The sequence below is a fragment of the Brachypodium distachyon genome, chromosome 1, assembly GCF_000005505.3.
Source record: "Brachypodium distachyon strain Bd21 chromosome 1, Brachypodium_distachyon_v3.0, whole genome shotgun sequence".
Lineage (NCBI taxonomy): Eukaryota > Viridiplantae > Streptophyta > Magnoliopsida > Poales > Poaceae > Brachypodium > Brachypodium distachyon.
This window is the reverse complement of record NC_016131.3, coordinates 31,919,971-31,933,250: the sequence shown is the minus strand read 5'-3', so window position 1 is coordinate 31,933,250 and position 13,280 is coordinate 31,919,971. Positions and strand designations below refer to the sequence as shown.

General features: G+C 49.0%; 4 protein-coding genes and 1 long non-coding RNA gene across 6 annotated transcripts; 3 read left to right on the top strand and 2 right to left on the bottom strand.

Moving 5' to 3' along the window:
* The first annotated feature begins 173 nt into the window (after positions 1-173).
* Positions 174-4,923, top strand: LOC100827225 (65-kDa microtubule-associated protein 1). The gene is made up of 10 exons (XM_010229206.3): positions 174-332; positions 1,577-1,662; positions 1,826-2,035; positions 2,268-2,525; positions 2,869-3,084; positions 3,189-3,344; positions 3,438-3,749; positions 3,940-4,027; positions 4,208-4,356; positions 4,457-4,923. Exons 2-10 carry the CDS (start codon positions 1,591-1,593, stop codon positions 4,736-4,738), a joined length of 1,743 nt encoding a protein of 580 aa, XP_010227508.1. The 5' UTR covers positions 174-332; positions 1,577-1,590; the 3' UTR covers positions 4,739-4,923.
* Positions 4,924-4,930: 7 nt separating this feature from the next.
* Positions 4,931-7,019, bottom strand: LOC104581514. Its single transcript, XM_010229207.3, has 6 exons — positions 6,775-7,019; positions 6,346-6,684; positions 5,994-6,242; positions 5,804-5,917; positions 5,282-5,713; positions 4,931-5,195 (listed from the first exon to the last, which is right to left on the bottom strand). The coding sequence occupies exons 1-6, from the start codon at positions 6,862-6,864 to the stop codon at positions 5,109-5,111; spliced, it is 1,311 nt and encodes a 436-aa protein (XP_010227509.1). The 5' UTR covers positions 6,865-7,019; the 3' UTR covers positions 4,931-5,108.
* Positions 7,020-7,206: 187 nt separating this feature from the next.
* On the top strand, positions 7,207-8,414 carry LOC112269840. Its single transcript, XR_002962015.1, has 3 exons — positions 7,207-7,591; positions 7,692-8,151; positions 8,278-8,414. It is a non-coding gene; the product is annotated as an uncharacterized LOC112269840 (long non-coding RNA).
* Positions 8,415-8,664: 250 nt separating this feature from the next.
* LOC100826922 (pentatricopeptide repeat-containing protein At1g03540) lies at positions 8,665-13,081 on the bottom strand. Of its 2 annotated transcripts, XR_001405211.2 has the most exons (3): positions 11,274-13,080; positions 10,813-10,945; positions 8,665-9,329 (listed from the first exon to the last, which is right to left on the bottom strand). XR_001405211.2 is itself a non-coding variant. In XM_024457177.1 (2 exons), the coding sequence occupies exons 1-2, from the start codon at positions 12,990-12,992 to the stop codon at positions 10,883-10,885; spliced, it is 1,782 nt and encodes a 593-aa protein (XP_024312945.1). In that variant the 5' UTR covers positions 12,993-13,081; the 3' UTR covers positions 10,814-10,882. The 2 variants fall into 2 exon arrangements, 1 of the variants encoding a protein (XP_024312945.1); XM_024457177.1 differs by lacking the exon at positions 8,665-9,329 and having other exon boundaries at positions 10,814-10,945; positions 11,274-13,081.
* Positions 9,103-10,314, top strand: LOC104581515 (UPF0301 protein Cpha266_0885). Its single transcript, XM_010229208.3, has 2 exons — positions 9,103-9,279; positions 9,379-10,314. Exons 1-2 carry the CDS (start codon positions 9,195-9,197, stop codon positions 10,119-10,121), a joined length of 828 nt encoding a protein of 275 aa, XP_010227510.1. The 5' UTR covers positions 9,103-9,194; the 3' UTR covers positions 10,122-10,314.
* Positions 13,082-13,280: the final 199 nt, after the last annotated feature.

The window sequence follows — 13,280 nt, the reverse complement described above, 5'->3', positions numbered from 1 at the left end:
CACATAGATACATCCGTATTTTGACAAATTTGAGACAAGTAATACCGATTAGAGGTAGTGCTCCATTTTACTAATCTTCAGAAATATTATTTTCACCCTTAATTGGTTCCTTTTTTGGGGGCCCTTTCGAAGTCTCAATTTCCTTCCCTTTTCACACCGTTTTCCGCCCTTTTCCCTTTCCTCCCTGTCAAACCTTCGTCCGCCGTTTTCTCTCTCCACTCTTTCGGCGGCCGTCAGCGCTCGCGCACCCCGCGGTTGCAGAAGCCCCCCTCCCTCGTGAGAGTTCGAGGGCCAAAGAGGAAGCAAGAACCCTAGCCCCGGGCGGCCCCAAGGTGAGGCCACCCTGCCGCCATTGCCCCCCCCCCCCCCCCCCCCCCACACACACACACACAGCTGTCCCTACACGCAGCGCTGCTCTGTTTCCTGTTGCTACCGCGGCGATCTCCGCGCGAAACGAAGGTTCCTGGGGTTTCTTGGTTTTGGGAGTAGGCGCGAGGTTGCGTTTCTTGTTTTCGTGGATTTCCGTTACGGATTTCATGGGGTTTTGAGAGGGTTTTGGTGGGGGGTTCTTGTTTTTTTTTTTCTTGTCGGTGCTTGGGTTCGACATCTTAGCGATTCAGTTGTTGTGATAGCGTTCCAGTTGCCTGGGTTGCAATGCAGGAGGATTGGATTAGATCTTTGAGTGTGTAGATGCAGCAAATGGCTTGCTGGCTTCAAGATTGTTGCTCCTTCCCACAAGGAATCTTATGTATATTTAGGAATTTAGGAGTTCTAACAAAATTGGGTCATTCTGTCGGAGTGGACTGTTGGAAAGATGTCAACCCAATCGATTAGCTCGTGAAATTGTAGTACCTATAGTTTGCAATTAGGTCGTTATGCTGAATCCTTTTTTGTTCTTTGTGTGGAGAATTTGTTAAAGCAAGTATGTAGTCTTGTCGCCAGATGGTATTTACTGTCTAAAATATGTACATTTCAATTCAAAATTATCTGAACATTCATAATTAATGTTGCAAATGTATGGTTGAAGCGACACAGGACATATGTCAGTCAGCAGGTGAATTTATAATGTTTTTGGCCGATTTGGTCTGTTACAGTTTCTTGAAAACCTACGAAGGTGTATGTGAGAATCCTTGTGGTAGATCTTGGTATGTTTGTCAGTTATGGTATAATCTTGCCTATCTATGGCTATGAATTCGAGCAACTTATGTTTCTGATTGCTAAATCAAAGTGATTCAGTTTGGTTTTTTATACAGTACCATTGAGAGTGTCACAATACTTGTCAGAAAGTTCAGTGGTATTTAGTATATGCAATAATCTAGGAATTTTCAGCATATATATTTTATTACTATTTGCTAGTGTAAAATTGCAGCGCTGCATGAAAAATTCAGGTTATAGTTTTTTCATGCTTATTTTCTTGTTTGGGTAATTGGGTGTGTGACAGATAGGTCTGCATTGTTTGTTTAACTTCTGTGACTTGTGGATCTTTACGGTGCAATAAGTACACATACCATTAAATCATAAATCATGATGGTCTCAGATTGTATATGCATGATCACCTATCATCATCTCATTGCAGATCGTTGAGCTAAGATGGGAGTGGCAGGTCACAACGATCCTTTGTTAGGTGAAACCACATGTGGGTCTTTGCTGCAGAAATTACAGGTGCTTTGCTCCCAGCCCTTCCTCCCTCTAAAAGAAATTGTTTCTCCATGAGCTTTATGAGAGCTAAATTTAAAACAGTGGAAACAAAAATACCAATTGAACTTCTTATCTGCATCTATAAGAGTGAACATAGACTCTTAATGGTTGACGGGTGTTACTTCAGCTGATATGGGACGAGGTTGGTGAGAGCGATGATGATCGAGACAAGATGTTACTTCAGCTAGAACAGGAGTGCCTAGATGTTTACAGGAGAAAGGTTGATCAGGCTTCTACTTCCAGGGCACGTCTCCTTCAACAACTTGCCAACTCCAAATCCGAGCTTACTAGACTCCTTTCTTCATTAGGAGAGCTGTCTATTTCTGGTGTTATAATTGTAAGTATCTGGGGATAGCCCCCCATCTCCCACTTCAACCTAGTTCCTTTATATACATAAACAATACAGATTAGTTTTAGCTGATACTTGATAGTTTGTCATAGTTCTATTTTATACTTTTGCATTTCTCACAGAGTTCATCTTCAATTATAATAATCTCTCTCTCTCTCTCTCCCTCTCTCCCTCTCTCTCTCTCTAATATAGTGCATGTCTCCTTTCTGCTGATTTACAGCCCGACAAGACAACTGGTACAATTAAGGAGCAACTAGCAGCAACATCTCCATTCTTAGAACAACTCTGCCAGAAAAAAGAGAAGAGGGTGAAAGAGTTTGCTGATGTACAGCTCCAAATTCAAACGATACGTGGTGAAATCGCAGGGAGTCTACAAGTTGGTGACCACCTGGAAATGCCCCATGTTGATGAGGATGATCTTTCAATGAAGAAATTAAATGAATATCTTTTTGAACTACAAGCACTACAGAAGGAAAAGGTTGATACTGATTCCATTGTTTCCTTTGCAGAATCTATGAACTGGTTATTTTCTGTTAATGTGCCAGTGTTTCAAACATTAAAGCTTGACCATCCTGGAGCCTGGAGGGATTCTATGTTTGGGCATTGCACACATAATTTTGCATGTTTTATTTGTTTTTTCAAATCTCTTCATATGCCAAGGTTGCATGACTTCAGTAATCATTACCCCCTTTATGTTTGAGATCTAAATGTGGCGTAACACATAATCATGTACCATATTAATCACCATTGCAATATCTTTACTTTGGATTGTAATATCAACTGGCTTGAAATGACATTTGTGTTTTCTTTATGTATCGCAGAGTAATAGGCTGCAGAAGATTCTTGACTTTGTGAGTTCAGTGCACGATCTTTGTTCTGTCCTTGGGATGGATTTCTTGAGCACTGTTACTGCAGTTCATCCTAGCCTCAATGACTCTGTTGGTGCTGATTCCAAGAGTATTAGTGATGAAACAATATCCAGGCTGTCGAAAATGGTGATTGAACTTAAAGAAGAGAAAGTGAAGAGGCTTGATAAGGTAAATTTGCAGTCAGTGTCTTTCTGTTTGTGATCTTATCTTCAGGTCTCTTTGATCTGATGATGTTATGTGACACTATTTTCTGATTAAATGGTATCTCTTAGATTCAAGCTCTAGCTTCCCAGCTAACTGATCTTTGGAACCTGATGGATACCACTGTGGAAGAACGGCAACATTTTGATCATGTCACATGCCATATGTCCTCAACATCGGATAGAGTGACAGTCCCAGGAGCTTTGGCTCTTGATGTAATTGAGCAGGTTAAGATCTTTTTTCCTCTCTGTGTGAGTTGAACTTACTGCTAAAGTAGCATACTGTTCACCCATGTGCTGACATGTTTATGCACTCTAAAGGCTGAACTTGAAGTCGAAAGGCTGGATCAGCTAAAAGCTAGCAGGATGAAGGATATTGCATTCAAAAGGCAGACTGAACTTGAAGATATATATGCTCGGGCTCATATTGCAGTAGATACTAGTGCTGCAAGAGATAGAATACTGTCGGTTATTGATTCTAGCATGTTCGAGCCTTCGGAACTGCTGGCTGATATGGAGAACCAGATACTCAAAGCAAAAGAAGAGGCCTTTAGTAGAAAGGACATACTGGAGAAGGTTGACAGGTGGATGTTAGCATGTGAAGAAGAGAGCTGGCTTGAAGACTATAACCGGGTATGGAAATTTGTTACGTTACCTTCTCTTTGTCTTTGTTTTAGTGACAGAAATGGGCGATATCAAGTGGCACTTTAGGCTTTGATGTTCCTTTGCACCAGCATTGTTCTCCAATTCTATTCTTTTCATGTAGTTGAAACCACCACGTGTTTTATTGTGGACTCTTATGTTGATGTTCTCTTAATGGCAGGATGATAACAGATACAGCGCAACTAGAGGTGCACATCTGAACCTCAAGCGTGCAGAAAAAGCTCGTGTTTTGGTTAATAAAATTCCAGGTATGTTTTGGAAGTTGTTTCTCTGTGAGAATTGCATTGTCCTACATGTGGCAGTTGTAGCTTCCACTGCCTTAGAACTCACTACATCTTTCTGATATTCAGGTATTGTGATGAGAAGACAATGTTATTCCTAATATTATGAACTAACTTATCATGAATGTCTTTGATGGTGTACTGTAGGTATTGTCGACACGCTGGTGACAAAGACCCATGCTTGGGAAAAAGAGCACAGGACAACATTCACCTATGATGGTATAGCTCTTCTTGCAATGCTGGATGAATACAGAATCCTGAGACAGGAGAAGGAAGAAGAGAAGCGGAGAATGAGGGTACTCTTTCTATCGTTCCTTTGTCTCATCGATGACTGGTTCCTAAATCATTTCTCTGCGGAGCCATTTGTTTCTTAACTTTTGTCTGTGTCATTCTTAGGACCAGAAGAAGATAAACGACCAGCTAGCTGCTGAGCAGGAGAAGCTGTTCGGCTCAAAACCCAGCCCAGCCCGGCCCCAGTCTTCTACAAAGAAGGCGGCAGGCCCTCGGGCCAACGGCGCTGCCGTGAATGGCACGCCGAACCGCAGGCTGTCGGCGCTGCAGAACAACCCCCGGTCTGCGAGCCGGGACGGGGGTAGGGACAATGTCAGACCAGTAGCTCCGGTGAACTATGTGGCCCTCGCCAAGGACGACGTAGCTTCGCAGGCGTCTTCAACTTAATTCGTGGCCTCTGTTGGGAGAAATGCGTCTTAAACTTGATTCGTGGCCTCTGTTGGGAGAAATATATCTGTGCAGTGCTGTAGTCGGGAACAATTTTATATAGCTTAGATAACCTAGGTGGAATGATGTAGATTTGGTGGGATTTGTGTTGAGCTACTCTATGGAAAACCAAGATTTTTACCACATTTCTCCTTGCTGTCAGGCTTATTTTCCGTTGTCATTTGCGTACTTTATTTAGCAGCTACTGAACCAACTCAGCATACATCACACACTTTAGCAGCAAGCAACCGAAAAGAAAAGAGAAATCATCGCATGACAAGTTAATCCGACGGAACTGAAGAAGCTATCTGCATCATTGTTCGTCCCAGTTTCAGTAATCCGTTGGGGGTTGACGGGGATCGTCTGCCTCGTCTGCCTCGGCTTGGCGATCCTCTCTCTGCCGCGCCTTCTTGCTCACCTTGATCACGGCAAGTTCTCGAATCAGCACAGGACATTGCAGACGAGATTGATTAAGGTGGAAATTCGAGAGATTTTTGTTGTTACCTTGTGCGATCTTTCTTTGAGCCGGTGCTCGGCTGCCGCCGCAACCTTCCGCCGCGGCAGGTTCCGGGCGCCCCTGAGCCGGTTCTTGCCTGGCCTGTAGCAGCTCAGCCCGCTCCGGCCGCCGGCGCTGGAGCCGTCGAAGCTGACGGCGGAGACGTCGTTGGACCCGCAGCTCTCCTTCTCCTCCACGGCCACGTCCCCCTGCCCCTGCCCCTGCGGCCGCCGCCTGACGACCACCACCCGCCGCCCGGCCACCGAGCCGGCGTCCGCCGCGTTCCTGCTGGCGCCGTCGTCGCTGGGGCAGGGCTCGGCCTGCCGCGTCGCCATCCACCGCTCCAGCCAGCTCCACCCCACGTTGAACTCCCCCTGCTCCGACCGCGACGACCGCTTCTTCGTGCCCCCAACGCCGCCGGTGCCGCCGCAGCTCCTCAGCTTTGCCACCGAAGCGCAAAAAGACCGTCAGTTAGTATCTCTCAAACTCAGTAACCAATGTGATCTGTGATGATATTGTGATGTGCGTACCTGCTGCGAGAAGGCGTACGCGAGGGCTCGTTCCCGCCGCGTCGTGGCCTCCATCTTGCTCTGGATCCGCATCCGCAGCATGTTGGAGCTCAGCGTGCTGTCGTCCCACTCCTCCTGCAGCAGCAAATTCACCCAATTATTAGCAAATCAAACTCATCCGTGTTGTAAGTTATTGCTGCGTTGCATTTACCTTGGCTCTGAACACCTGTGGCCGCGACGACTTGGTCTGGCTTGCGCCCCCACGGTGCTGCGCCGACAACGACGCGCCGTCGTCGGCGTCGCTCAGCCGGAGGTTGCTCAGGGACTCGCCTACCTGGACCTCCACCGATGCCGCCATGGTCGACGGCGATGCAGGGCTCTTGCAGGGCTCCTCGGCGCAGCAGCCGTCCTGTCCTGACAAACTCCCTTCCAGCTCCGGCAACAATTGCCTCCTCCTCGCCTGCAACGCAACGCAAGTGACATTACGATCAACAATTAATGGATATGCCTGAGCGTGGACCTGATCTTGAAAGCTCGATCGGGCATTTGAATCGGGAACGCACCATGAGTCCCCTGAACGCGGACTGGATCAGCGTAGCCGCCGCTTCCTCTTCGCCGGCCGCAGGCTCCGTGGGCAGCACCATGGCTCCCTGCCCTCCAAGTTGGACATCGCCGTTCACGTGGCCGTGGTGATCTGCCACCGGAGCTTGAGCCTGATCCTGCGTCGTCATCGTCGTCGCGCAGGCCGTCTCGAAGCTTCTGGCGGAGACCGTCCCGTCTTGGTCTTCGTCGTCGTCGTCGTCCTCATCCCCCTCTGCGGCCGCGGCGCTGGTCTCGTCGCCGCACAGGTACATCCTGAGGGAGCTCCACGATCTCCTCCTTTGATCACCCGAGCTCCGTTCCTGCGAATCAAAACAATGTCCATATGCAAAATGTCATTACAAAATCCATTTCAAAACAATTGCACGCTAGCTGTGAAGTATGCCACGCACGGTGTGGACGCCTCCGCGGCCGGTCGACGACGATGAGCCGCAGGGGCTCTTGGAGAGGACTCTCCGAACAATGCCGCCGGCAAGGCCCATTGCTAACCCGGCCACCGGAGCAGAGGATGTTTCACAGCACCTCACTCACTCATTCACTCAGTAGCTGCTGATCCACAGCACCGTACGTGTGATCCCCCTGCTCGGGTCGTGCCAGCCACCACGCCGGTTTCCCCTTATAGCAACAGTGCAAACGGCATCCGAAACAAAAACAAAGCAAAGCGCCTCCCTCGCGCTCTCGCTCTGGGTGATCGATGTGCTTTGGCGGTGCAACTTTGTGTAAAGGCGCTGGCATTTGATTGGTGGATCCGGAGGAGCACACGCGGCTTGATGATGAGGGATTAGGCCCCATGTGTTGGCTTCCTTTTTGGGTTCGCGCAGAGGAGGGAAGGGAGGAGGCTTTAGAGCTGGACTTGGGCGTCTTGTTCGCTACTGCTCGAACCTGCAAGAAATCGGCTCCAAAATTTGCTATGCTCACAGTCAGTCTGCATCCGGACCACGGAGTCTTCAAGAGTCACGACGGAGCTGGCCCAATTTCGTCAGCAATTTCGTTGGGTCAGCTACCCCAACAGACTCTGTCAGTCTATTTAACAAGGGAGTACAGAAACAGCCGAACCGTACTGCTTCTGCTGTACTCGTGCCCATGTGGTTCGGGGACATGAATTCTGTCGGCAGGAGGCAGCAGCCGCGAGCGAGTGAGCTTAGCGTTCTGAAGGAAATGAGAAAAGTATTGAGGAGAAAAGAATGTCAGAAGGGCCCGGAAATAAAGGTTCTAGACGTGCACCTTTTCTCTCATTTTTACTGGATGTTCACATGGCTAAGTTGCCTCATCCAACCTAATCTTGGCCCTTGCTTGCTCCCGGGTGCAGGTATATTCCCCTCTCTCACTCTCATCCTGCAGATCTCTCACACGATCGACAAGCACACAAGTACACTGGAGTAGGTCTTCACGTCGGAGATCCGGAGGCCGGAGCCCGGCGCAGAACACTATCCTACGACGAAGGCGCCAACACTATAGCACATCACCGATTTTCCATTTCAGAACGACAAATCAGAGTCAGTCCAGTACTCACCTACTGCACTCCTGGCAATGGCAGAATCCAGCACATAGTCCAGTCCTGCCGATGAGGAACCACGCGGAAAAGAAGTCAGCATGCTTGTAAATGAGCAGGAGAACACAGGACTAGATGTAGACATGTAGCTAGCCATTACAGTTTTGGGATCTCAACAGCGTTGATCAAAGAGGTAAGGTTACCCTTCAAAACGTCGATTTCACCACCCAAAAAATTGGATTTCAGTTTTGGGATCTCAACAGCATTGATCAAAGAGGTAAGGTTTAGTTCTAGTTTTGCACTGAGCTCGATGTCCTCTTTGTGATCAAGAACCAGAGAGGATCTCCCATCTCCTTCTTCGTTGTGTGGTGACACGACAGGTTTGGGTTTCCATTCTTGGCAGGTGGGGCGTTCCTGGCTGGACCCCCTCTTTGGCTGATGATAATCTGCAGCAATGGTGGTCGAACCGCAAGGTGCCGAGGTCCCGAGGATCGATCAGAAGGATGTTGATACCGGTATCATACTTGTGCTCTGGTGCACCTGGAAGCACAGGAATGCCGTTGTCTTTGACGGCCGTCGTCCTCACGCGTGGGAGATTCTTTGTCTTATAAACCAAGAGGGTGCTGCTTGGTACACCGCCGGACTTCTAAAAAATGAGCGCTTTCGTTTAGATAATTCTGTGGGTGTGTGGAACATTAGTGAGTAATTGTGTTGTAAATAATTGGCCTCTTGGCCATGTAACTGCGTCTCAGGTTTCTTCTTCAATATATGATACACTCATCCTAGTGTATTCTAGAAAAAAAATCATTGATCATTTATTATTATGATATTATTACACGGATCGCAATCAGCTGATCAGGGTAAGGAATCCCCTCTCCTAGCACTAGCAGGCTAGCCACATACATCTTCCAAAGGCTCGTCAAAGAATAGTACACCACTACAAGAATGCCTAGTCCATGCTAAACTCCAAGCAGCACAGTCCCTGCTCTTAGTGTTCTTATCCCCCAACCCTATCGAGCCAAGCCGTGGCCACAAACTGTGGCTGGTCCACAAGTTTTTTGGGCGCCTCACGTCACCATTTTGCGTCGCCATTGGCCCAGATGAGAGCATGTAAAAGACGAGCTATATCCATTTCGGGCCGCGGCCTCATAATATGTGGTTCAGATGCTCCGGCTCCATCAATCCGTTCTTCCTATTTAGTTGCAGGTCTTCCCTACATCCTGTCACTGCCGGTGATCCTAGCTCTCCTGTTCCCAAGTTCGTGGTGAAGCTAAATACTGGAGACTCTTGCTTCCGACCTCCAAAGCTTCGCCCACAAACATGGCTCTCCCGTCGCCAGCCGGCATTGCGAAGCCCAGCCTTCACCTGCTCTTTAACAACAGACGCGCGAGCTCCTCTATCACTTGTGAGTTGATCGATCTCCTGCTATCCCCGTGGAGGTTTTTCCCTTGCTGCCTGCTCAGACAGTATTAATTAGATACAACGTTTTTTCACTTGCCTCCAGGCTGCAGCTACAACGCGCGGTCATCCGAGGACGGAGCAGCGCCGACTATCGATGCTGACTGGCGCTCGTTCCGAGCACAGCTCATTTTGAAAGAGCAGTACTCGAACAGCGTCAACCCAGCAGCTGCAGCGGTTACAGCGGCAAAGCCAGGGCCAGCGAAGATCGCTGACAAGTGGGCACATCCACTGGTCGAGCCAGAGAAGGGGTGTCTCTTGATCGCGACAAAGAAGCTGGACGGATCACACATCTTCGAGCGCACGGTGATCCTCCTCCTGTCCGCTGACATGGGCGTGATCCTGAACAGGCCATCGCTCATGTCCATCAAGGAGGCACAGTCAATAACTGCGGAGACCGATATAGCTGGCGTGTTCTCGGGGCGTCCGCTCTTCTTTGGCGGGCCACTGGAGGAGTGCTTCTTCCTGCTGGGACCACGGGAAGCTGCCAACGATGTCGTGGGTCGGACAGGGCTGTTTGAGGAGGTCATGCCAGGCCTGCACTATGGTATGCAAGAGAGTGTGGGGTCCGCGGCAGAGTTAGTTAAGCGTGGGGTCGCCGACATGCGCGACTTCCGGTTCTTTGACGGATTCTGTGCATGGGAGCACGAGCAGTTGCGTGATGAAGTACGCGCTGGGCTGTGGCGTGTAGCTGCCTGCAGTCCTCCCGTGCTTGGGCTCACTAGTGTTGTCAAGGGAGGGCTCTGGGAGGAGGTGCAGGAGCTCGCCAGAAAGAGGAGAGTGTGGTGACTAGTTAGTTGTGTATGTGGGGTAAGAGATGCCAAGAGCAACATCTTTTATCAATATACAGAGTATAAGCTCCTCATCAGCAGTGGATGTGATCAGGTCAACCTTGTATTATGCATATGCTAGAGGACCTTCTACATGTAGATATTTAAGCAAAAGAAGAAGAAAAATCCTATGAGTGAAACATTGAACCATAGTTGAGAGAATTTCTAAAATCCTAGCAATGAATTCAGCTACTCCATGAGTAACAGGCACTATCTGAATCTAACAAGTGTTGATCAAAGGATGCAAAATATTAGTATGCTCAAATAATCCTGACTTGTGGAAATCACGAAATAAGGACACGTCAATCTTGGACATGCATTAGTTTATGGCTATACACTTCAATTGATATCATAGTTTAAGGCCAAACCTACATATTATCTTTGTCCCATGGAAGAGAGTTGAAATGGCAGTGGTAGACAATACGATCCTTAGTGTTATGAATAGATGTTAATGTTCTATTGCCATTTCAGCCCCATGAAAGGACTCTAGAATAAATAACAGGAAGCACTGGTTAGTAGTAACTGTTCTTTCTCATTACTGTCACTAAAACAAACTTATCTATGAATACTTGTGTTATATCAAAAGGTTGCAAGAAATGAGGGGAAAATTACATAATGCACTTGCCAGGCCAACTACAGAAAGAACTTACCCGCCCTTGCAGCACAGAAGCCAATAATTGTGGACAGGCCTTGCAGTCGCACTATTGTCTCCATAGTGGGTCAGGTCATGCCGTCTTGGCCTGCCATGTCTAACAAGTCTCCTTGAATCCACATAATGATATGCTACAAGGGATAAAAACATCTTCGCTCAGCAGATTATTCATGATCTCTATCAATCAATGAATTGAACTTTGCAACATGTCAGTGGTGTCAATTTCCAGTAACACGCTCATAAAATTAGAGTCGTTTCAGAACAATGCATGCTAGCATTTATCTCAAACTCCAGGGTAGTTCAGAAATGACTCATGAGCATTAATCAGAGCCCAGAATCACCAACAAAAGCAGAATCAGAAAAATGTTATCAACTGTCATCATATGTATCCATGTCATTGCACATATGTATTTTATTTCTGTTTACATCAATCCAGCTCATTCCAGGGTCCTTTTTCACCTTTCTTGATTTCATCAACCTCCTTATCTCTGAAGCATCCTCCCACCGTCCAACTGTTCTGTACACATTTTCAAGAAGAATGTAGCTCAAGTGGTACTGAGGCTCCAACTCCATCATTTTCTTGGCAACCCTTTCTGCTACATCTGGGTTAGACTGTGTGGCAGAAGCACCAAGGATTGCTGCCCACAAAGACGAATCATTGCTAAAGGGTGACTTGTTTATCAGATCTTCAGCCTCTTCCAGAAGTTCTACTCTGCTCAGAAGATCAACAATGCAATTGTAGTGTTCGATTCCAGGGGCAATCCCATAGTCCTTGCTCATAGAGTTGAAGTAGTTCCTTCCTTGCTCAACCATTCCATTGTGACTACATGCAAAAAGAACACCAATGAAACTGATGTAGTCAGGCCTGGCTCCTTCCCTGACCATCTGATTGAACAGATTGATAGCTCGCTCAGCATGGCCATTCTGAGCGAAGCCGCCAATCATGGCATTCCAAGTAATTGTGTTACGAACACTACTCGCTTCAAAAACTCTACATGCATAGTCTACAGCACCACATTTTGCATATAGGTCTACAAGTGCAGACTCGACAACCACATCTCTCCAGCCTCCATTCCTCAGAAACCGGCAATGGATCTCTTTTCCTGGCTTCACAGAAGATAGACCAGCACATGCCCTCAGAACAGTCCCCAAGCTATATGAGTCATCGTATTCCTTATCCATCTGCCGGAACAGCACAAGAACCTTCTCGTACTCTGCATTCTGGCAATATCCTCCAAGCAACGCGGACCATGAAACTGCATTTCTGACCTGCATCTCGTCAAACACTCTGCGTGCCTCCAACATCATCCCGCACTTGGCATACATGTCCAGTGTGCTGCTCTCCACGATCACACTCCCACACAGACCACGAGTCACTACCTGTGCATGCGCCTCACTACCCTGCCTCGCCCTCCTCAAGTTCCCCAGCGCTGTCATCATTGAACCAAACGTGCAGCCATCTGGCTCAACCCCATTCCTCGTCACCATAGTCCGGAACCACCTCACAGCCTCCTCAAACCAATCATTCCGCACAAACGCTGATATCAACGATGTGTAGCATATCCCGTCGGGAGTGCACATTTCCTCAAACGCCTTCCGTGCGTCACCTGGAGAAGCCGTATGGCCATACATGTCCACCAGCGCGCTCAGCACGATATCGTCGTCGGCGTATCCCCGGACAAGGATGACCCCGTGGACGCAGGCGCCCACATTACGGTCACGGAGCACAGCGCAGGCCTTAACTGCGGCGGAGAGCGCGTGGGCATTAGGAAAGACGCCGTCAGCGCCGGCGAGCATGGACCTGAGGGACTGGAGGGCGCGTCGGGGAAGACCCGCGCGGAGGAAGGCGGCCAGTATGGAGGAGTGCGCGACGACATCGCGGTGAGGCAGGTCGTCGAACGCCCTGAGCGCGTACGGGAGGTGCCGTGGGAGGCGGACGTAGAAGGCGAGGAGGGCGTTGGCGACGTAGCGGTCGGCGAGGAGTCCCGCGCGCGCGGCGCGGGCGTGCAGGCAGTACCCGAGGCGGGGTGACGGGTGGCGGAGGAGGACGGCGGCGAGGGAGACGGGGGACGAGGGGTGTGCGGCCGCGAGGCGCGCCGCGGCGGGGAGTTGCTGGGATTCGAGGAGACGGAGGACCTCGTGGTGGGGCGCGGACGAGGTGATCCTCGGTGGGGGCATCGTGCCATGGGAGCGCCGCCGGGGAGTGGCGCGATGTCACCGCGGAAGCGCGGAGGAATCAGGAATGTGTTGCGGACGGCCGAGGCAGGACCCAATAGGCAGTCGCAGTTAGCCAGTACTGTGTCGTCCATTTCGTCCCAACCGTTCGATTTGCAATCCGATGGTCCAGATGTAATGGTGATGCCTCTGCCTCTTTATTTTGTTTCTGAATTTTTGAAACTGTGATGCTCCTTTCTTGGTTGTCCTTTCGACGCATGGATTGGTAGTTTGGTACGGAGTACCATACAA